The sequence below is a fragment of the Siniperca chuatsi genome, linkage group LG3 (genome assembly GCF_020085105.1).
Source record: "Siniperca chuatsi isolate FFG_IHB_CAS linkage group LG3, ASM2008510v1, whole genome shotgun sequence".
Lineage (NCBI taxonomy): Eukaryota > Metazoa > Chordata > Actinopteri > Centrarchiformes > Sinipercidae > Siniperca > Siniperca chuatsi.
This window is the reverse complement of record NC_058044.1, coordinates 17,009,770-17,034,734: the sequence shown is the minus strand read 5'-3', so window position 1 is coordinate 17,034,734 and position 24,965 is coordinate 17,009,770. Positions and strand designations below refer to the sequence as shown.

The 24,965-nt window shown below is 41.3% G+C and overlaps 1 protein-coding gene across 16 annotated transcripts in view; it reads left to right on the top strand.

The window, feature by feature from the left end:
* adgrl3.1 (adhesion G protein-coupled receptor L3.1) overlaps nucleotides 1-24,965 on the top strand; it is a 113,068-nt gene that overhangs the window by 72,944 nt on the left and 15,159 nt on the right. For 13 of the 16 annotated variants that reach the window (XM_044189085.1, XM_044189083.1, XM_044189079.1 and 10 more), the window contains 10 exons: nucleotides 261-695; nucleotides 1,860-1,963; nucleotides 2,852-3,037; nucleotides 4,501-4,539; nucleotides 10,352-10,535; nucleotides 14,802-14,924; nucleotides 15,135-15,340; nucleotides 16,764-16,940; nucleotides 17,930-18,139; nucleotides 23,164-23,384. In XM_044189085.1, coding sequence (XP_044045020.1) covers nucleotides 261-695; nucleotides 1,860-1,963; nucleotides 2,852-3,037; nucleotides 4,501-4,539; nucleotides 10,352-10,535; nucleotides 14,802-14,924; nucleotides 15,135-15,340; nucleotides 16,764-16,940; nucleotides 17,930-18,139; nucleotides 23,164-23,384 — 1,885 coding nt within the window. The remainder of the gene's footprint in view (nucleotides 1-260; nucleotides 696-1,859; nucleotides 1,964-2,851; nucleotides 3,038-4,500; nucleotides 4,540-10,351; nucleotides 10,536-14,801; nucleotides 14,925-15,134; nucleotides 15,341-16,763; nucleotides 16,941-17,929; nucleotides 18,140-23,163; nucleotides 23,385-24,965) is intronic. The other 3 variants (XM_044189086.1, XM_044189080.1, XM_044189077.1) reach the window with 1 other exon arrangement.

Below are 24,965 nucleotides of genomic sequence, written 5' to 3'. Positions count from 1 at the left end.
ATTGCTCACATCACTTGGTGCTGACACAGACAGTTTGCTTGATCACAGTTCCTTGAACTCTGTTGTTCTTACTTTTTCATCCTGGGAATACAGTTTGAACTCTTGTTCTGGCATGAAGACCTCATAAAAAAACATCTACACTCCAGTCATGCTGGGACCCACAAATCTGCACAACAGTTTGGGTCCTGAATCTTAGTTTAAGAATCCACACCCTATGTTTTTGTGAATTCAAGCCCCCTCTCTTTCTCTTTTCTCTTCAGACTATCGCCCCCCTCCCATGATCCCCCCTAACCGAGGAGGCGGAGGAGGAGGAGGAGGAGGAGGTCCAGTGGGTGGTGGAGGTTCCTCCTCTTCATCTACCAGCCGCACCACCACCACTCGTTCTCCTCCCTACTACACCACCCCACGGCCTCTCCTCACCACCTCCCCTGGCCAGCGCTATCGGACCACCACCACGGTTCGCCAGCCTGTCCTGGTTCCTGCCGGTGGCTCGTCATCTGACACCAACCAGATTCCTGACACCAACCAGAAAGCTGGAGGACGCTCCCCTCCAGTGCAGGTCCCTCCAGCAGCCCCACAGCCTCCTGCCCTGCCTCCCCAAGACTTCTGCAGTCCAAGGGTGACAGCAGATATATCATGGCCTCGGACACAGCAAGGCCAGACAGCCAAGCAGCCCTGCCCTGTAGGGACACTGGGTAAGGAAGCTGCATGGGTGGGTGGATAGCAGAATGTATAGAGTAGTTGGCATGGTAGGACCAGTGAATGGTTGGTTAGAGTGTGTGTGAAAGCTTTGTCCAGTGCAATGTGTCCTTCTATATGTCATTATTATTTTGTGTTTGCTCCTTTTTCCTCCATTCTTTAGAAGTGTTTCATTGGCTAAAGGTGGAAACATTTTCCTACCTTTGCTTAAGTGAAAGCATCAATACCATAATTAAATACAAAACTAAACGCAGCAGAACACAGCATCCTTTATGAGCACAGTATTCTAACGTTGTAGCTGGTCTATATACTACACATGCTGCGGGCTAGTAATTTAAACAGCACATCACATTTTAGGAGCTGTATGTGTGTTTGCATGTGAAACCTTGCCCTGTAAAGTAACTAGCTACTATCTCCAATAATTAAATGTAGTCCAGTCAAGTCAATATATTCATAGAACACATTTAAAAACAATGAATGTTGACCAAAGTGCATTACAGAGAACATAAAAACGTAATTATTTATAATTTGAATTGTTTCATTGTATTTTAAATTCCTCTGTAAAGCACATTAGTCAACATTCATTGTCAATAAATTGACTTGACAATTAAATTATTAAAATGAAAATAAATAGATTAAAGATTGTGCAAGAAGTGCAATACACTCACACACACACACACACACACAACCCACACTTGATCATGTGTGATCACAAGATGTTAAAGTGGCAGTGCATAGAGAAGACTTGACAGTGAGAGATACTTTTCTACAGCAATGGAAAATCACCCTTTTTTGACAGGGATTGTGGAGTGGAGAGGAGTAAGATGGAATGGGTCTGAAGGTGGAATAGGGGCTGTTACAAAGTAAAACATATATATTACAACATATACAATTCCCTCTAAAAATGTAGAGTAGTAGTATAAATTCTCACAACACACACACACTTCCTTAGGACAAATTCTCCTACATCAATTAGCTCACATGACAAGGATGATTCTTCTATCCTTCAACTACCATCCACACACACACACACACACACACACACACACACACACACACACACACACACTGCTCAGTGAACCCCAGGCACCTCAAGAGTCTTTGTGTCTCTTGGTGAATGTCAGCGCTGTCTTACCCTGTTTGTTTTGCTTGTCTTGCAGGCGTGGCCACATACGTGTGCGTGGCCCATTTTGGCTACTGGGATCCCCAAGGCCCTGACCTCAGCAATTGCACGTCGCCCTGGGTCAACCACATCATGCAGAAAGTAAGTCTGAATGCCGCTGCTGGCCCTCGTGGCTACCATTGAGCCCTAGTTTAAGGGTATGTGATATAGTCCTGGAGCAATTTCTCACACATGAAGACACACTGACCACAGGGTACGATTAAGGCCATGAATCCATCTTCATTTGTTAACCTAAACTCGTGTTTGAGATCTGAGAGATTTTATATAGCTGTAGGGGCATGGAAATGTCCAATAAGGTAATTCACTTACACTTTGCTATCATCATAATAGGCTACCAGGCATCATGATATAGGCTAATTTGCAAAGAATGCATTGCATTGTGAAGATACTTTTATTCTGGAAAGTGCTGCCCCAGTTATCACAACTTCCTAAAATTTCAATTGATTGTTTTGTGTCTGTTCTCACATGAGCCACAAGGCTTTAAGGATTTTCTTTATGAGACAAAACATGAAAAACCTGGTCCCTGTATAATCAGCATTGCAGCAGAGGCGCTACAGTAAGAGATGTTTCTGTAAAGTATTCCTAAATAATTTTATGATAACACTAGTAAGGTGATGGAAAGAAAAGGCTGACTTCCTCTCGTCCCTTCAAATAACCTAATCACTCTTGTCCTCTTTGTTCTTGTCTTGCTCACCTCCATTCCTCCACATTTACTTCTCTCACTCCATCTGTCCTTTAATTCTCTGCCCTTCCTCTCCTGTCCTTTCATTATTCCATCTGTCTTTTGCTGTACTCTTTTCTCTCCTCCCTCTCACTGTCCTTCTCTTCACACTCTCACTAACTTTATCTCCTCTTCCCAACTTTCCCTTCACTTCTCACCTCATCTGACTTTTTTTTAACTTCCATCCATCTCTCTCATTCTTTCACTTTATTCCTCCCTCCGCCCCCGTCACCCTGTTTGACTCCCAGCTCCGTTCGGGCGAGACAGCAGCAATCGTTGCCAGGGAGCTGGCAGAACAGACCAAAGGGCTTCTGCGTCCTGGCGATGTGCCATCCACAGTGCGGGCCATGGCCCAACTGGTCGAACTGCTGGATGTCCAGCTCAGGAACCTCACCCCCGGGGGTAAAGACAGCGCTGCCCGCAGCCTCACCAAGGTAATGCAGCCAGGGACAGTTCGTGTATAGTGAGTGATTGAGTGAGATAAATGATTTTCTTGCAGGCACTGGTATTGGGAAGGATGCAAGGTAAATTAAGAGAAAGAGGGATGAAGGAGAGAAAAGGGAACAGATAGAGGGACTCTTTCAAGTTAACAGTAAGATGAATATTGTCAGTGGTTAGTGTTTTTGTCTTCCACTTCTTCTTCTTCTTATTATTCTTCAGGGGTTAGAAAAGTCTCTGTGTGCAGAGTTTGATGAAAAACCATACATAACTCTGTAGAGTTCCGGATGATAAATAGCTGCTTTTAGACATTATTTTATCCTTTTCTGTGTTTTGCTCAACATTATTGGTGATAGATAACTGCTTTTAGTCTTTGGCAGGGTTCCTCAGCTCTTTTCAGATCAGGACTGAAATTTAATAAAACTCTGTCTTGCCCTGGGAGTTATTCTCATTAAAACATACAGTACTTGAGATGAAAACAGGCTTGGGACACATTTTACGTCATAGCTCATTGTTTTATGAACTTCAGTCTTTGAGCTACGGCTACGAAGACGCTGTCGACAAGCAGGTTTGAGTACTTACTTCAGGGTCACATTAATGGAAACTCGATCCTGAGTATACAAAGGATCTGTTTTACTACTCCGGTAGACAAGGAAAGAATTTAGTTCTGTACTTTGTTCATATAGGCATTGAATTAAAGTGAGTTAAATCATCGGGGAATGGCTGACTGGCTGGCTTGGCTGGCTAATTGACAGACTGACTATATGGCGGACTATTTCTTAATTGTCTCTGCTGCGGTCAACAGTGATAGGCGGGGTTTAGTAGCCAGATTGACAGCTGGTGCCACCTCTTATACAGTCACTGTGTCCGCTTCATTTCCTCTCTTTTTGTCTCAATGTCACACTCTTTACATCTCCTGTGCTCCCTCTCTAAGTAATTCGGTAACACATGTAAAGTAAATACATACTGGATAAGTGGATTCAATTAATCTGTGTTTTGCTGTTGACCAAATGGCCTGTTAAAGGTTGAATTTGTAGAAAAAAAGAGGAAAAGCATTCCTCCTTGTTTTTAATAATGACCCAATTATAATTACCTAATTGAGTAATATGCCAGCTTATTATGCTAATGTTCGTTAAGAATCGAATATGACCAATCACGCACGAGTGGTATAGTAATTAATGCCATCAATTCACTTGACGGTAGATGCAGAGAATGAGTAGAAAAGGGAATGGAGGAACAGAAGAAATTATGAAAACATTCTGGAAGAAAAAGGGAAAGGAAAAGGAGGCAAGAAAGAGTGAGTAGAATAGCAATATATTTCAGCCACCAAAGTCTTTTTGTGCAGTGTTAATGAAGTGGGTGTGACTGCCTTTGTGCACCCAAGTGTATGTGTGTGTGCATGTGTGTGTATGATTGAGAGGTCTTATATCGCTAACAGCTGGATTGTTTGAATTTACAGCTTCAGAAGAGAGAAAGGTCCTGCAGGTTTTTCACACAGGTATTTCCACTTCCTGGTATCGTTGCTTACTTTGCCACACTGTAGTCCCGTGATGTAGTAGACGTGTTTTGTTTTTTTTTCACACTCAGCATGTAATCTGCAAAGCAAGCTTGTGTCTGTGTGATCACACATTATAACGCTCTATGTAGAATTCTAATTCTATGCTGCAGCAGTTGTCTTATGAATTGCATCCCAACTCTTTGAGGAGGGTGGTGATTTATTAATGTCTATTCTGGTCCTGAACTACAGTGTGCATCAGAATCCCTGGTAACTATCCACTGGTGTCTGCAAACAAAAGTTTTTAGTCTCCTCAAAGGGTTTGCTGCCACTCTTTTGTTTTCAATTTCTCTTTTTTTTTGCATTCAGAATCAATGGTACTGATAAGAGGCCATGATCAATATCAATAAAAGCTCATCTATTTTGCAGTTCTGTCTGCAGAATTGTAAACAGGCCTGCCTGGAACCAAATGACTCGCCATCCATCTCCATTCAATGAAATGTCCTCTCTGCTGCTGTATCAGAGAGAAAGAACTGAGTGTGATAGATATTCTGTTGCATATTGCTTGGTCACGGCCTCAGTGCCTTAAAAATAATACCAGCTTGTGTTTGTGGCTCATTATTAATTTATTTGTCATCCTTGTTGGTCTGCTTGTATTGATGTTTGTTTGTGTTAATGCCATGGGTTCACGTCATGAACAGAAAATTTAACATTATTTAGCTAAAATCACTATTCAGAACATCAAAGGACCCCACCTTCCTCATCCATGTGCTGTAGATAGACTGCAGCTCTTTTTCTCTCTCTGCATCCTCTGACACACATACACACATTCACTCACACACACACACACACACACACACACACACACACACCCTTGATGTGCTAGCTCTTTTTCTCCTGATGCAGGCTTTTTTCCACTCTCCCCTGAAAAAGTCTTAACGTCAGCACCAGTCAGCAATGTCACATCATAGAACATGGCTTAGGACTATATGCAAGCTGACACACACACACTCACACACGCTACAAATATATAAATATATTTTCAACAATGATCTTGTGCCGTCACATCAAAATAGTCAGCCATTTTGATGTGTCTCCTTAATCCATTAAATGCTGCATTTCAAAGAGTGGCTGCTTTCAGACAGCTAGTTACAGGTTAAAATCAAAATGTTCCACCACACACCTTGGGTACTGCAGGGGGCTGGGAGTGATCGATTATATAATTAGCCTTAGTAATGTGAAACAAAATTATACCAACAGTCCCTTACTCTGCCAAATAGAAATGTGTGTGATTAGGGATGTGGTGTGGTGCTGCCCTCTCCTCGTTAATTATCTACAGCACTAATTGCCAAGTGAGGAGAGTGGGCAGGAGGTTTGGGTTCTTAATAGAGACAAAAAATAATTGAATTCTCTCTCTCTCTTTCTCTCTCCCTCTCACACTTCATCTCTCCTCCTCTCTCACTTCGTTTGGGGAACTGGGGACTCGTTTCATGTATACTAAATTGGCAATTTATTCATGATGAAGTTGGTGGTGTGGAGAGGCTTTGATGCTGTAGGGTGGATTGATGGAGGGAGGTAGAGTCTGCAAGGTAGGCTGAGAAAGACATGAGGAAGGGGGGAGGGCAGAAATTAAACAGAGAAAGAAAAGAGATTCACAGAAACAGAAATGGAATGTGAGAGAAAGAGAAAAACAATAAAGGGGGCAGTGAGGAGACAGTGATGCTCAATGACAATGTCTAATTTGCCCTCTATTTATGGATGGTGGGTCAGAACACGGCATGCTGTGAATTTAAAGCCTGATTTAGCTGCAAACTCATCCTGTCAGGGAAGACAAACTCCAACAACAACTGACAGATAAGCCTGCTTCTCTGATGAAAACATTTTCAAAACATGCACTTTCTCAGAGCTCAGCCAAGCGAGTACAAGTAAAAAATCCCATTCTTTCCTCCTCTCTTGCTCCTTTCCATACTTCTAACATCCCAACTCCGTCATTTTACAAAGTGTGTCCTACTGTGCGTGAGTGTACACATACTGTACATCCATGCACATGTGCTTGTGCGTGTGCCCGTGCTCCCCTTGTGTAGCTGGGAGTAGTAGAACAGCCCAGCTCTAGTCTGTCTTGCCGCTGCTGTTTACGCTGGATTACCCCAACGCTTCAAAGCATTTCACTTCTGCCCCATTTACTGGTGTGTGTATGTGTGTATGTGCACACACATGCGCGTGCCTACCCTGTAGTACATAGTCACACATAGACACACACACAAACGACACCCTTATCTGTCTCTGCAGAGTCTCTCCCCTCTTTGAAGACCCCTAAAAAAACCTGTCTCCATTTAAGCCCTCAAGTCTTCATACTTGTGCAGATAGAAATGTCACCAACGGCACCAGAGCTTACAGGCACACCCGCCCACACACATACACCCAACCACACACACACACACACACACACACACACACACACACACGCACACACACACAAACACATATATTGCATCTTTGAGTTTCTGATGTGGAGATGTCTGGACCTCAAGGAAATCACACCCCTTCTTCTCCTTACCTATCTCTCTCCTCTACAGATGCAATCTCAGTGCCAGCGAATTAAATTTCAATGAAAAAATTATATGAAATTGAAAATGCAAGATAATCAAAAGTTCAATAAAAAGCAATGAAAAGTTTAATGAGAGTAGAAAAGGGGGGTTATCTGAAACACATCAAAGTGAGCGTTTAGGAGCAGCACCACCAGCATGAGTGAATGGAAAGCAGTGCCACTGCTGTCATATCTGCCGTGCCTACAGAGAATCCTCTCCTCTAACTCTCTCTGTTGCCTGGACTGCTACTGTAAAGCAAGTGGAGCAGAATGATGCACTGCAATGCTTCTCCCAGCCCCTTGTTCACACCCTCAAACACACACACACACACACACACACACACACACACACACACACACACACACACACATTTTAATGCCAGCACTCATAAGAGCACACGTGTATCCCATACACTATGCAAACACACATACAGTACCTGCACATTAAACAAATGCACCGCCACATTGTATGTATGGCATGCATATGTCAGTGCATATGGACTCATTCATGCACACACCCAATACAGCCCTTGGGCTACAGAGGAAGTGTTATTTCCACAATACAAGCAGTTAAAAAGAAATTCTGGTTTCATACAACTTGGGTATTATTTTTGTAGTTTTGGCCATCATTTCTATCAGTGATAATTGTACTCATCACATTAATTGCAGAGATCTGGAAATGCAGCAACATTGCTAATGTACAACAAGGCAAGAAACACAAGCAGTCAAACAATCATATAGGTCTTAAACAAATCCCCAGATTTGACAAAGCCATTTGGAGGAGATAACAAAGGCGAATTGTAAAATTATTACTGTATTGTCTGGTTGGTACCAGACATCCATCACACTTAGAGTGCGTGCACACTGTTTTCCTGTGCAAAGTGGGATTGTTACCAAAGTTTTGGGTATGCTCACTTTTAGTTCAGTTCAGATAATCTGGATAAACTGTTGGCTTGTTTAGGGCTTCAAGTAATGAATGTTTTCATTATCAATTAATCTGTTGATTATTTTATGGTTAATTAATTGAAGTTATTTATTTGCCAAGAAATGCTTGTTTTATGTGTTCAATATTCAAAAACCCAAAGATAGGCAATTTACAATGATACAAAACACAAAGATATTCAGTCTACTATCATAGAAGAAAAGCAGGTAAATCCTCACATTTGAGAAGCTCGAACACAGAGAATGTTTGGCGTTTTAGATTGAAAAATGGTTCAAATGATCAGTTGATTATCAAAATAGTTGCTGATTAAATTTTTGTCCATTTACATCATCGATTGTTTCAGCACTAGCTTGTTTGAAAGCAGTTTGATTGTCTGACCACTTGTGTTTCCTGCTCTGTTGGACTTGTCATTGTGTTCCCAAATGTCATCACTTTGCCCATCATTTGTGATGATGGGCAACTACAAAAACACAACCCAAGTTGTAATAAACCAGGATTTTCCTTTAAAGTATTGAAACTTGTAGTCTTTTGTCACAGTCAATGAAACAATGGAGATAGAAACAGATTTGCTGGTGTATGTGTGTGTGTTTCCTGCTTATTCTGGTTGTTTGCTGAAGCAGTGGATTAATTAGTTTTTGTTTACATGTAGCCCTCCCAAACTCATAAGATATGCGTCCCAGCTAATTAGCTGATAGCGCTATAAGAGGACATAATATTATCATATTAGCTTGTTGGCTAAGCACCCATTTCATGTGTGTGATATACTGTATCTACATGTGGGTGTCACACCCCCAAAATAAACAGGTAGGACTAGTTATAATCTCAGAGGCTAACTGCACGTTTTGTAGCACATGCCATCAACACTCATATGAGTCATCATCTACATTGCTTCTCTATCTAGGATGGTTTCCCTACCCACTGCACACACACACACACACACACACACACACACACCAAAACACACTCTTTACTTCTCGACAACCACTGTCTTCCCTCCTCTCTCCTGGTCTCTCACTTCTCCCTAACCCTGAGTGAAAGGAGCAGGGAGGAAGTCAAATGGTTGATGTGTGAATGCCAATAAACTGATGTCTCTCACTCTTCCTGCCCTTGCAATTCCCCACTGGAGACCCCCTTTGCTTGTATAATGGCACCTGCAGTCATTTTTCCATTTTCCCATCCACCTTCCTCAAGTGAGAGAAGCATTGAAAGAGTGAGAGATATGTGAGGGATGGGAGTGTGCTTGCGGAAAGGGTGGTTTACAGTCAGAGCAAGAGAAAGAGAAAATAAAGAGACAAACAGGAGTGTGAGATGTGTGTGTTTGATAGCACCTGTATTCGCTTTTCCAGCTCCCTTGTTCCCAGTGGACAGCTGTCACCATGGACTCACTGGACTGTTTTATCGCTCTCCCATGGCTCTCCCCTTCTTCTCCCCCTCTCTCCACCGGCTATCTTTTCTCTCTGTTTCTTTATCTCTCCCAGGGTCTTTTAAAGATGTGTGTGTGTGTGTGTGTGTGTGTGTGTGTGTGTGTGTCTGTGTATGTGTGGTGCTCATGTCTGAAAATGAGGAGGTAAATTCTTAAGAGCATAAAGGAATGTGAGCTGGAGACAAAATAAGTATTGTTTCGCAGAGAACATTTCATCTATGTGAGCCAACTCTTCTCCGTTTGGTAATATTTTTGGATTCAAAACTGTTCTGCACTGCTGGATATGACCCAGCAGACATTATCTGATAAAACTCTAATTTCTTCTCAGACCCTCAAGCACAAGTTTTCCAACTCAAAGATAAGACTGCTGCTTTAAAAAAAAGAAAATGAACCAGGTTTGGGGGTGTAGACACATGGTGATTGCAATCAGCTAATTAGCTTAGCTTGATTTTCAGAGCATCTGTGATGGATTTGCTATCACAGCAGCCTTTTACAAAGAGAATTTTTGAGGAAAAAAAGGTGGTAATGAACATTAAAAAGTGTGGACTACAACTTTGGAAATTTACTTTTTATTTAACAGCTTCTGTCTTTTTGCCTTTGTTATGTCTGCATGGGAATGCTATATTTGCATCGCTAACATTTTTTGTTGTCATGATTTATCAACATGATAAATGAAAAGGCACTGCATTCTCACTGTTGCATCCCACTGACTGCTGTCTTCAGTAGTTATGGTGTTGCAATGTTATTTGTACTTCCAATGGATTTGCATTAATTTTCACATTAGCATCATTGACTGAAAGTGATAAAAAGCATTAGCATTGGCTTCCTCCATGTGACCTCTGTGTTTCTACTGCTGCCCCAGGCTATGGTGGAGACTGTGAATAATTTGCTGCAGCCACGAGCCCAGACAGCGTGGAGAGAGCTGCCCACCAGTGAGCAGCTGCACTCGGCCACTCTGCTCCTCGACACCGTGGAGACTGGGGCTTTTATGCTAGCTGACAACCTCCTCAAGACTGACATTGTGCAGGAGACCACTGACAACATCCGTGAGTAAATTGTTTTGGTTCCTTCCTGTCCTCCAAACTCAGTTGGACCCTGCAACTGTCAAGGAGCCTGTCGAGATGCCCTCAAGCAAGGCACTTAACCTGTATTTGCACTGGTGAAGCTACACAGTGGCTGTTGAAGGCTGTGGCTGCACTGGGTTTGTCTTAGGTGTTAAATCGCAAAGTATGGCTCGGCTGGAACAAAAACATTTTTACGTTTCGTTGACTTTACCTGAATACAATGTAATAGAGGGAAGAATTTCTGCCCTTATTTCGGCATATGATTCTTAGATTTCACTATTTTTTCTTCTACATCTTATAACAACGTAAACCAGCTCAGGCTGCTGAAAATCTAAGAATATGATGTAATATCATAGTAAGAGGCAACAATGACAGCAGGCATTACTGAACCCGCCGCCTCAAATCAAAGTTTTATAATACAAACGAGAAATGAGAAACAAAGGATACTATCTAACTTCAAAGTTCGTCAAAAAATAACATCATCCTTCATGTGTGCAATTACACACACACACACACACACACACACACAGGTTCTGTACACGTGAATGGACACGAGTAGACAAGAATGGAAGTAGGGCAGAAGAATGCTATTGAGAGAAATACTGCAAGATTAGTTTGTAGTTTGTGCACATGAATCTGAGCTGCGAGGTGAATTAACAGCACCAGGACCCTACATGTGACGGGCTAAACAATTGCCTGATTGCATGGTAAATAAGTTACAGTAATATTCTACAAGGAGCAAAAGTAAAATGGTAGAAGAATATGAAATACTTTAATACTGAAGCAGAGAAGCAGGCATTGAACTTGCTGGACAGATAGCCAACGATACCTTGGTAAAAATCTTGCAGATTAAATAAATATATTAAACATCACTACAATACTGTATAAAGCTTTATGTGTTCGTATATTTCTCATATTATGTGTTCGGAAGGGGTTCTAAAAGAAAAAAATCATGGAAGGTTGTGGAAGAAGATGCGTTTGTTGATGTTGCACTGTAGTTTCCTATGGCTGCCACTAGATTTTGTGTAAGAGATATTGTTCTGACAGGACTTCAAGAAAGAGTGTAAAATATTTAATAATATTTGTTTGTGCTTCTTGGTAAACCACTCTGTCCAATTAAAAATTTGTGTGCATGAATAAACACAACGGAAACAGAACGGAAATATGTTATCCCATAATAAACATTAAAGGGATGTCAACGATAACCATGTTATTTTTATTAAGTATAAAATCGAAATAAAACTGTAAAACAGAAGTAGCTCATTTTTATTATCCATGATGTGACAACGTTTGCTGTTTATTTTGCACAGCAGCAGCATGTGTGCAGCTTGCAGCCAAAGCTGACCAGCAAGAGTACAATAGAACTACTGAAACAACATCCAATTTGATATCAAAATTGTATGATAAAGGGGCAAATGTAACTACTACTGGACGCGACACACTAACCTATAACTTCAGGTCCTACTGTTATAATACTATACAATACTTTTGTATAATGTGTCATTTGGACATATCACTAATGTGAGTGAACAAATTACTAATTTGTGGTAAAAGTTATCAAAACTTTTACCATTAGTACCTGTCTGGCTCCATAAACATCCAAATAAAATAATACAATAGACTACATGTATTTACAGCTTTACACGCATGCTCCATTATGTAGAGTGGGTATGTAAAGCTGTCAAAGAGAGGTTATGATGAAGAGGTCCAGGTTGTTTTGTGAGTGGCTTTGAAGGGTCAAGTCCACAGAGACCCATCCTCATGGATCAACAAATGCAGGAAAAAAAAACAACTGCTCTTGAGGCTTCTGAGGCAGGGATGAATTGTTTGCCAGACACAATAATTTTTATTTATTTATTCTTTCTGTATTTCCTTCCCTCCACTTGTAGGCACACTTGACAAAGCAGAACAAAGCTAGTTATTATGGCGTTGTGCACATCACTCTCCTCTCCTTCCATCATCTCTTCTCATCTTCTCTCACTGATCCTGTCATCATTGGGCCATGGAATAAGGCAGAAATACTAGAGAGCGAAAACCCTCTTTGCATTTCATGCCTTTAGATGATGATATATCTGTGAGCCATCGTTTCATCTGCACCCAGACCAACGAGATGCACTCAGTAATGTTTCCCTTGATTATCCTCCTGTTTACTCCCCTTTTGATTTGATATTTCAAAATTTCCGACACATCATCTCCCCATTACTAGGATTCACTGTGCTTGTGTATATTACTCAGTCAGAGATGAAAAGTCATGGAGGAGGAGCAGGAGAAGACGAGGAAACTGAGGGCGATGAGTAAAGAGGAAGACTGGATGAGTGCATGCTTGAGGGAGATGGTTGTGGTGGAATGTCAAATGATGCTCTAAGGTTTTTTTTGGTGCTCACTTTCACATCAGTAAGCAATGAAATCACAGCTATTTAAATCACGTGACATAGTGATAACATTACCACATTTATTCTTATCAAACAGACAGTAGAGACAGATTCCACAAAGTCACTCCATACAACATGACTTTGTCTTGTTCTCACTTGAGTTTTAGTACAACAGTTCATTCCCAACAACTGCCATCCTACACAATTTCACCTTACATAATTTCAGACTCTTCACTATCTCCTTCAATTTTTTTTTCTCCTCCTGAGCGCACCGCATAAATATGGTTACATAAACAGTCATCAGGATGTAGGCTACCACATCTCTGAAGAACTTAAAACACAAAATCATCTTTTTGTGGAAAAATTTGTCTCCGCATTCCTCTCCTTTTTGTGCCGTTAATCTTCCCTCCCAGCTAATCCAGTGGGCAGATCCACCGTGATTATCTCTTCCCTTTATTCATAACCGGCCCGATACCGCCTCTCATCTCTCTTTCTCTTCTTCCATCCTCACTTCCCTCTCTCTCCATCTCCTCCCTCTCTACTCTCCTCATGGCACTCCCCCCCCCATTTTTTTAACAAGTCTTTCAGAGGAGAGTGAACGACAGGAATAAATTATTTGAATGACGCATTTTAAAGAAGCCACTGCAGCTACTGTAGGTGATATTATTGTGTTAAATTGTGTGTGTGACTATGCGGCACAGTATTAGGCAGATGAATAAATAGTGTTATTATTAGAACCAAAACAGTGATTTGAAGGGATAACACAGCGGTAACAGCATGCTTGTGTGATAACGATAATGAACAAGTGTGTTTCTTAGGAGGAGGATTGTCATGACAAGGATACTTTAATTAGATTAGACTCAGCGTGTTTTGATACCACTGCGCTGTTTGTGGCTGTGGATGTGTGTACATGTATGTGCATGTGTGTGGGTAGGTCGGTGTGTTAATGTGTATATGTTTGTGTACATGGCTTGAATGTTTAGTTTGGCTCTTGTGCAAGTGAGGAACACTTATCCAGTGTTTCTCTTTCTTTCTGCCAGTATTTGCATATCGGTGTCTGTGTTTATGTCTGCCTGCCTCACTCTGCCTCCATTTCCTCTCTCCCAGACCTTAGTATCTCTTGCCTTTGTGCCCTATCTATTGTACTCTGTGAGAGAACATAGTCTTCGTTTTGCCTATCACCACTCTAGTCCTCTCCTCTCAACGTATCTGCTCATTTCCCATCTCTCAGCCATTCTGCTCCTCTGACTACACTCTTTATTTTCTTTTACCTCTTTCCAGCACTTCTCCCTGACCTCCTCAACTTCCTTTCCTTTCACCTTCTTCTCCCACTCCACCTCCTCTTCCACTCTCATTTCCATCTGAGCATGTCCTTGTGTTGTTTATTTGATCAGGGCGCTGTTTTCACCATGAAAGCAGTGTCTAAATCACCAAATCACTCAGAAGCACAAGATAGCGATACACCAAAGGTATAATTAGTCCTTAATTAGAAACTTTATCTAATACATTACACAGCCATAATCGGGAATGTGCTAACGAACTTGGATGGTGAAATTAGATTCCTACAATACAAGAGAGAGGCTGGATTATCTACCTCAATGTGTTGGACCAGTTGCCTGGAGACATTGTTGCCTTTTATAGTAAAAAAATCCAAGTTATTTCACTTTGATGCATGTCAGCTTTTTTCATTTTCTTTGTTTAGAAGAAACTGCTCCAGCATTCATGCCTGTGGTCTGCTGTGAAGCACTTAGTGAGAAAACATGGTTATTACAAGAAGCTGCAAAACAAACCTGATGTAACGTGCTATGCTATGACTTGACATTAGGGTGTGTGTGTGTGTGTGTGTGTGTGTGTGTGTGTTGTGTGTGTGTTCCAGAGCTGGAAGTGGCCAGGCTGAGCACGGATGGGAACCTAGCAGACCTGACATTCCCTCAGTCAGAACTACATGGAAACTCCATCCAGCTGTCAGCCAGCACTCTCAAGCAGCACGGCAGAAACGGTAGAAGAGAAATCTCACATTCTCTCCTCCTCTCACTCTCACTATGAGGTCTATGACCCCTCTCTCTCTCTTTCTCTCTGTTTAACCCACTGTTTTTCCCACTTGCAATCTCTTGCTCTTTCTCACATGCACCGTCTATTTCTGTCATCATGGTTTAAGCCAGACAATTATCAAGTGCACCTCCTCCATGTCCCGTGTGTTTTCTTACAGGCGAGATCAGGATGGCCTTTGTCCTGTACAGGAACTTGGGTTCCTACCTGTCCACAGAGAATGCAAGCGTTAGACTGAGCAGCGAGGCGGTCTACCCTAATTACTCTGTTATCGTCAACTCCCCGGTCATCACAGCATCCATTAACAAGGAGAGCAATAAGGTTTACCTGTCTGAGCCTGTGGTCTTCACTGTCAAACACCTGCAGGTAAGAAAGGGTTCAAGGTGTTGACTTATTTTTTTGTAAACAATAAAAAAAGAACTTGCTGTGGGATAATGGGACCGAAATACAGGTTAAAGGATAAGGCAGGTGATATTCTATATTCTATAGCTTACTTTGATTCAATTTTACATATACTGTTCTGGTGCTATAGTACTAGAACACCAAATGTGTATTAATGCATAGCTGAATAGTCAGTCAGTAAAATAGTTCCCAGCAAATGCACTACTCTTTCTGTTTGAGTAATGCTTGCTAAAATCTACTGTTTTAGGAAATTATTTAGCATTTTTAAAAAGGACACTATATATTTGTGACTCATTTTTAAAGATTTTCATCTTCAGTAGGAACAATTGGGCTTGGGCCTGAGTGCCACAAACAGGCTGGGGAAGTCGGAAAGTATTGAGAAATGGATTAATGCATAGTTGGTTTTGTTCTTTTCGTAAGATTTGTTGATAATAAGAAAAATATAGAATAACAGAAGCCCTATCCTTTGATAACAACTATATGTAATAACCAGAGCTGTAGACTCTAGACTTGAGATTTGAGACTTGATTTGGTCTTGACTGCTGGGGGCCTGACTTACTGGAGACTTGACTTAATTTAAGACTTAAAAGCAAAAACATTCTCGTTTGACCTGGTAAAAAATAGGACTGGGACAGGCATAGCCATATAGCTTGAATGTTGAATTATTTGCTTATCAAGGCTTGTGTAAGTGAAGACGTGACTTTACATTGACATTACCCTACCCCAAATGACATAAGGACAGCTCTGGTATTGACAATAATTACAGACTGAATTAGGGTATAATTCCACATTGCTTCACACTGTATGAATTGTCGTGCTCAATGCAACACTTTTATTTTGTGTTGCTCATTCAGCAAGCAAATGCTGATCCAGTTGGTGATCCAGCTTGTTGGCAGCAAAAAGATCCTCACTGTTTCACTTGCTCATTTTGAGTGCAACTTTACAAACCTAACACACACGGCTTCATCAGTTTACACAACACAAGCAGCTCCTACACTCCAGAATCTCACACAACAAGCACGGACACAGCACTGTCACCTCCTGCCACGGTCCATGTTTATTTGTTGCTGCACTCTCGCATTCTGTCCCTTCTGTTTGTTGTTTTGTTGTTGTGTGTGCTTGACTCCTTTTCTGTGTTTCTTCCTCTCATCCCTTTCTCCACTAATTCCTCCCACCATTTTTCTCGCTTTTTTTGGCTCTCCCACCACTCCATGTTTCTACCTCCCACCTCCCCATGACTAAGTATCTGTTCTGTCTTCCTACTTCCCTCACCCCTCCTCCTTTTTGTCCCTTTCTTGATCAATTTCTTTCTTGTCTTGATTTCTCTCTCTCTCTCTCTCTCTCTCTCTCTCTCTCTCTCTCTCCCTTCCTCCTCCCTTGCCCCTAGCATTCGGAAGAGAACTTCAATCCCAACTGTTCATTCTGGAGCTACTCCAAGCGCACCATGACGGGATTCTGGTCTACACAGGACTGTCGTCTGCTGGGCACCAATCGCACACACACCAGCTGCTCCTGCACACACCTCACCAGCTTTGCAGTGCTCATGGCCCATGTGAAGGTCAAGGTAGGCATTTAATCTGCCGTGCCTGCCAGGGGGGGATGGGCAGGATCAAAAGGTCAGTTGTTCGTCATTTGATTAGCTGTGGCTGGCAAGGCTGGTCAACAGATTCTAAAAAAGAGGAAGGAATGAAGAGAAGGAGACCACAACATCTGGAAAATAGATTATAACTCTCCAGACTCTCCAGCACTGAGTAATCATACTTGGCAAGAGAAATTTTACAATTGATTCGTCAAGCCAGATGATGACATTGGGTTGACAAAAATTTGCACTTCAAACGTTCAGTCTATGGAGTTCTGGATTACCAAAACAGATACATTTTAATTTACCATAGAAACTTACATCAGAGACTAAAGCTGCTGGTCCTATTTTATTGGAAAAATTATATTTGACTGATCAGAAAGTGAAAGTGGCTCATATATTTTGATATCCATGAGCCACTATGGGCGGTGGATAAAAACCTTATTGTCCCGCTGTGTGTGGGATAAGTACTTTTTGTCTCCCTCTTTTGTTACGTTAAGACCAAGTTCCTTCTCACAAATCGGCTCTTGTAACTCTGGATATTGTGTGACATCCAGTCTCTCCCTCTGGACCAGAGGATGTGTGTTACTTCTAAAGGGGTCATGGTCAGAGCTAGCTTGGCAGCCCTTTGTGAACACAGTGTGAGGGTTTGAGCAGTAGATCCATCACAGTAGTGCTATGTTGAACATTGCTCTGCCTGCCAGGTTGCAGGACACTGATGGATAGAGCCAGCACACCTGTGCAACGCAGCGTAAAGCTGTGGCCCTGAATGCTCAGCGACACACAGCCAGTCTCACATAAGTCAGGGGAGGGGGGTTGTGTGTCTGTTCCTACAGTATGTTTCATGTGACAACACTATGACTCATGTATGTTTTCAGCAATCCGAGGCTAAACATAGCTAAATATAGTAGCTGTAATTGGCTATTAAATAATCCACTCAAGCTTGTCTCTCTCTTTTCTTGCACTTCCTGCAGAAAGCAGACAGCATGCACGACCTGCTCCTGGACGTCATCACATGGGTGGGGATCCTGTTGTCGCTGGTTTGCCTTCTTATCTGCATCTTCACCTTTTGCTTCTTCCGCGGGCTGCAAAGTGACCGCAACACCATCCACAAGAACCTCTGTATCAGCCTCTTCATCGCTGAGTCACTGTTCCTGGTCGGGATCAACAGGGCCGATCAGCCGGTAAGAAGGGTGTCATTTTCTTTGTGTGTGTGTGTGTACAGTTCACACCATGTGTGCATACATATCCTTTTGACTACAAGCAATGAAATAGATAAATAAAAACAAATTTTGCACACAGGCTCCATTTCAAAATGTGCTTTTTTATTCATGCTGTGTTGGCGAAGGCTTGGCATAAATGTCCACTGACCAATACCACTGATCATACTGCATTGTTGGCACAGTAAATTGTGAAATGTTTACTAACTTGCTGTCAGTGGTTGACCACATTGCTGCTACATGAATAAGAGAGCAGATTTGATACATGCAGCGTTCCCGGAATAAATCGAAAACAGAAGTTTCTCTTGGTGGCTGTTAAACAAACCATATCTGTGTATTCAAACCAGCCTGGATTATGCAACTTTTTTAAGCACCTCTCTTTACTGAGTTGACTGGCATTGTTTGTACTGCAAATGCTCAGTTTTCCATGACATCATTACTATACTGAGCGCTACAACCTTCCTCAGATTAATTGTATTATAGTTTGTGGCTAATTCAGAAAGGATTGTCAACCAAGACAGAAAAGGAGACAAAAACAATGCTATAACATTAGGCTACTTGCACAGTTAGGCTGTTATACTTCTTGAATGGCAAATTAACTTAAATATAATAAATATGTAGAGTACAAAAAAACTAATTTGCCTGGTCTTTGGTCTGTTCCCAGTTGCAACAGAAATTATTTACAATGCACAAAGTGCATATTACACAGACTTCCTTAATGGCTAGATAATGTATTAAAGCTTTGTTTTAGCTTAGCTGATGTTTATGTTCTGTGCTCCAGTCTTCAGTTGCTTTTGTTAGTCATTTCCCCCCACAGGCTACTGTAGCTGCAGTCTATCTCCTTTGCCAGGGAATCCTGATGGTTGTAAGAAGGATGTTTACTATCACAAACAAAGCCCATATGAAGCAGGATAGTGAATATGGGTTCAACCTGCATTTGACCATTCCTATTAGAGTGCTGTCAGTGCTGTAGTTTCACACAAGACCCAAGTGTGCACATATCACCGCTAAACTGTAGAATTACCTTGTATAAATCCAGGCCTGTGTGGTTAACAGCATTGTGGACTTTCATTTCTTTTAAAGTGATGTTGCAATATTTACTCTGGATATTGATCATGAAAGTGCTGGTAAAGTGGTGTCACTTATTTTCTTTATTTGGTCTTCTCATAAAAAGTTGCTACAATGCAATCAAAGATTTTCAAGGTTCTCTGAGATTCAGAAAAGCAGAATTTATGTTTGCAACATAGATGCTGCCAATATGCAATATAGAGGTTTATACTAGAGTATAGTAATACGTTTATAGAAATTTCACATGAATTCAATTGTTATCGTTTGGTCGTGTGTGTGTGTGTGTATCTATCTGCAGCTAATCTCGCCTAGCCTAATATTTTTTGTGCACATTTATGACTCTATGCTCAAGGACCTCTTGTGGTTGCGGTGATTTACAATTTTTGAAAAACCTATTTTATTGACTGCTCTGTTTTATACCGCCATTGACTGCTGACTCCTCACTCATCTTAACTGGCCGGTAGGTAAGTACGATAGCTACATCAGTTAAGTTACATATGTATGTAAGTTAAGTTAGGTTACGTAATTTAAAGGGACACGAACGACGGTCTCCTGGATGAAAGTCCTGTATTTGTTTGACCCATCCATCCACCCCGACCTCTTCTCATAGACTGTATATCTTTATATACAGTCAGTGCCTCATCCCTACGCAGACTTTGTCGCTCTTTATACTACGTCACCTGACATTTTTTTCTCCATGATATTCACGCGTAAAATGACACGCCGTCTCTGCACAATAAAAGTCAGAAGAATAAATGGCATGAAAAGTTAAAAAGGCATTGTGATAACATGCAAAATTTCAGTGGTGTGTTATTCATATGCCATTTGGTGATACCAGGCCTGGCGGAAATCTGCACTCTATTGAGTGCATTCTTCCAGTTAGTATTGAAACACTTAACACTTAAACCTGAGAATTACAATGTACACCATCATGTTGTAAATGGCTCATGAGCAGGGTCAGGCCAGGTCAGAGAATGCATGTTGACATTCAGACCAACCTTTAATTCTGGGTCACTGTCAGTCTGAATTGGCTGTATGTCATTGTGTGCATCCAATGTCAAGCAACATACTGTCCAATGATCCTTATGCTTCAGAGTCAGCTATGCCTTCAAGTAAAAACTGTTCATGAATGCAGCATGCTCTACACCTCTATGGTCATAGCAATTATTTGTGATGGCAAAATCTCTCAAGCCCCTCTGCTAATACCAGTGATGGCTTCTTTAGAGTATCTGGTTGATTGGCTCAAGTGGACTCTGGATGGTTGAAATGTTGTTCAATGTGAACGGCGCCACTCTCTGCAGCCATTGAGGCTTGTGCAAATAGAGCTAAAGTAACTTTCATAACTAACTAGTTAAAAACTAATTGGCCATTTTCATTTTTTCACTCCCACTAGCCAGACCTTACCAGATTGTGACTTTCTATTATGGTTAATGATGCATGACCTCTATTGCTCATGTGGAAACTGTGCTCAGCTTTTGGAACTCACAACTGTAGAAGAGGAAGAACATTACCAAAATCAACAGCTATATGGAAAAAGATCTGCTTGACCTCTGTTATGAACAAATAAACCCATTTGTGGGGTAATAGCTCAAGGTGTTAGCCAAATAACATTATCCTTTGTATGTACTTGTGTATAGGCAGTGGAGGTTGGTTGAGCTTTGTACAATACAATTTACACAAGCTAAAAAATTAGAATGTTTTTGTGACAGTACATTTATCAAACGTACTGCATGTGTTGTTCTTCTACTATTGTGTTTTTTAAATGTGGAATAGAGATTTTCAGCACAACAAATGCACCCTTAACTGCAGTGGTCCTGATGACACCCATAACAAATATTCCTGCCCCCAGAGAATGTGGAGGGTTTTCCATATGGTCCACATTTAGTACGCTAATCATGGATTAAGGCTTGCACAAAAATCGTATGGGTCAGATTCTGAGATGAGACATTCTCCTTTAATTCCTCTGGGCACAGTCACCCAAATATGATCAGCACATACTGTAGTAAACCTCGATATGTGCAACTACTGTCATAACCTTACTGTACTACAGAGCGCAGTTTCTTACATTGTAGACATGTTAGTGCTAGGTAGCCTATGTTTTCTTTGTCTGTGAGTTGTTTGAATCATGACGGAATGTATGTCTGTGGGGGAGGTAGCGCTCAGGGCTGTATCCTTTATCTCCTGCATAGTATTCAAGAAACCTTAGAGCAGCCTCAGGCCTTTGCATCCCGCTGAGCGTTCAGTGAGAAAACATTCACACAAACATTTGATAGAATGTATTTTGACTTTGAGGTTTGTGTATTTCTCTTTGTCTGTGTGTGTTTGTGTGGGAGGGATCATGTTTCTTTGTATGTATGTCTGCTGCTGTATTTGTGTGAGCCGTTCTCCTGTTAATTACTGGTGACTATTTGTGACCTCCATTAACATCCTTGGCGTCACTTAGCTCACAGCCAGTTAAGCCAGTAATTCCAGGAGGAAAACTAAATGACTTTGCATAAGCAGCCACTTTTTACCTGTGTGTGTGTGTGTGTGTGCATGTGTGTGTAAGCTACACTGTGCGATCATTAGAAATGGAAATGAGTGACTCCCTCGCCCCCTAAACTCATTGTCTCTTAGACATTAGGTAATTGTCTCTCGCTGCAAACCCCTCCATTATAAAAGTCTGTCTGTTAGCTCTCCCATTCAATGATTTAGGAGTGACTCTTTGGATTAGAACATTGCCTTGAATGTGACGGGCCAGATCTCACCGCTCATTCTTTCGCCTTCTTTTCTTAAGCACCCCTCTTTTCTTCCTATCCTATTGCCTAAATTGTTAATGCAGTTTTAGGTTTGATACCCCTCTTTCATTTTCCTACTGCTCATCCTTTGCTGCTCTGTTTTTCTCTTTTTTACATTCAGGATACTCTCTCACAGGGTTTTCCAAGTATTTTATCATCTGCCTCTCAAACTCTTTTACATCCCTTTCATCTGTCACTTTTCACTGGCTACTAACAATGTGATTTAAAATCCATTCACTCACTTTCAATGTGAATGTATAACCACTGGTGGGTAGCAGTGTTGTCATTTTTATTAGATTTTTGATAATCACCATTTCACAAGAAACTAAATTAAGAACTTGTACCTTATTTTGATTATGTTGTTCACTTAAAACATACAGTTCAGCTCCAGTAATGGCATAAAAACTGTAATTTTCCCCCTACTATTCAGTATCTAAACTGATGTTACTGCTGTTTTTTTCCAAGCTCTAAAATGTGTCAAATGTTATGTGTCTCTTTCATACCAATCTGCTGAGTCATTTTTGCAGCAGTTCCACTCATTTTTGTTCATCCTTGGCATTGACAAAAAATCATATTGTATTTTCAAGTGTTGCCAAGTCGTTCGCCCTCCTCACCAACTCCCCACCTCCTTCTCTCTCAGCCCCTTTTGAAAGTGCTTTACTATTTCTGTTTGAAATGTGGTCAATCAGCAGAGGCTGCAGCACCAACTTGTCATTTATATTTTCTCATTTATTTTCTTAGATGACTTGTAGATGTAGACGTGGAGTAAAGTGTGAAGGAGGCTCAACTAATATTGCTATCTTGAAGTGATTTTGAGTCATTCTGTCGCCTGTAATTGCTGTTATAGTATACTATGATTGTGAGTTCCCTCTGTATCTATTTGCCTTATCCTCTCCCTCTCTTGTCTCTTCCAGTATTGGCAGCCCAAATTTTAGTCCTTCTCATTTCTTTCCTTATGTGAATATGATAAATGATTAATTTCTAAGTCTGACTCATACCCTTATCGCCTGCAGTGTTTAGGTCTTTTTTCCACTTTCTAACTCATCCGTGCAAATGTCCACCAGATTAGATATTTCTTGAGTAATATTGTGTGTAGTGTTACTGTATTTTTAAATCCTCTCCATCTTTTCTTTCCCACACCAGATTGCCTGTGCAGTTTTCGCGGCCTTGCTCCATTTCTTCTTCTTGGCAGCCTTCACCTGGATGTTCCTGGAAGGGGTGCAGCTCTACATCATGCTGGTAGAGGTGTTTGAGAGCGAACACTCCAGGACTAAGTATTTCTACCTGGCAGGATATGGAGTGCCTGCTGTCATAGTGGCCGTCTCCGCTGCAGTGGACTACAGGAGCTACGGCACCGACCGAGTGTAAGGATAGAGGGGTGGCAAAGAGAGCATAGCGTGGAGGAAGGATGGAGCGAGGGAGGGAGGGAGGCTGTTGTGCCTGCTGTCATTTTGGCTGCGTCTGCCACAGTGGACTCTACAAGCTGTGGCACTTCTGAAGCGTCAATACAGAGAGGTTGAGAGGGGAGAGAGGCAGAGAAGAAGAAAGAGGGGGAGGGAAGTATGGGGACTAGCAAGGAAGGATGCACCACAGAGTGCCTGCATGAGCACAGCAGCAACAATGTGTGAATATGGAAGGAGTGATAAAGGGAGTGATAAAGTAGTCAGTCAGGGTGTGCCATACTGACTTGCACTTGTGTGCGGTAAAAACAAAAGCTGGCTTCCCTGGAGGAAGAGCAGAGTAGTGAGTGGGATGAGGACATACATTAGGCACATGGTAGTGTATTCATGCATGCTTGACTTGTCCAACCTGAGAGACATGGTGAATCCAAGAAAAGGCAGCCAACATCTCATTCATATGAAGCATATGCATAACAGGCCACCTACAAATACACTTTTGAACATTCAATATATATTCAACATATTCAAGCTGGAATTCTGAAAAGAAGCCAACATTTTATTCATACAGTGCATATGCATATTATGTGCATAATGTGCATATAATGTATATGGTGCACAAGTCCATGACCTCTCCTGTATTCTGTGACTGTATGAAATCATAAGGACTAAAGAGGACATTAACAATGTGGACATTGCATTTAAAATCTCATCATATAAATGAAAGTAAAAGTGAAAAATTACAGGACACTATAGGACTGTTAAATGATTCAAATGCTCACGTTTTCTTCACCAGCTACACATCAGCTCGTAAAGGTTTGAAGACAAAGAAAAGGGTTAAATTTAACTGTGTTTAACTGTCAAGCCACACCAATCCTTATGCCACTTAGATCAATATTTCATTGTGGGATGATCATTAAAACATGAGTGTGTGAATGCCAAGATCTGGATGAATAATCAGACTGCATGCCATTAGACGAGGAGACTTGAATTGAGACAATAGCTATGGTTTAACAATAAAAATGCAAAATTAAGTGATATGTTTTTGGAGAACAACGTAGAGCTTATCATACAAATCACACCAAAATCAGTGAGGGTGTAAAAGATTCATGTCACCACCCAAACAATTCTGCTTTTAATGGCCTTATGCATTTGAAAGAATTTGAAAAGAAGTTGAGTAGAAGAAGTATTTTAATAGCAAAGTACATTTAATTAAAAGTAGAAAAAAAGTTATATGACTCATTTATCAGTCCAGCCTTGAAAATGCCACAGCTTATCATCTTTGACATAACACATTGAGACAAAACCTCTGAAAATATCATCTGCCATCCCCTGCTGTGTCACCTTGTCACATACCAGAACCCATTCTCCCCTATATTAGCCAGTGGCACTGAGTCTCATTCACCTCCCATAATGAAGGTTGCTATGAGTTAGCAAAGGAGACCTAATGGAGGATACAGTGACACAGGCAGGGACCCATAATGGAGGGCTCTCTAATGTGGTGGAAATTGAAAGATTAATAATTCAAAAGCAGCTGGTCATGAATCA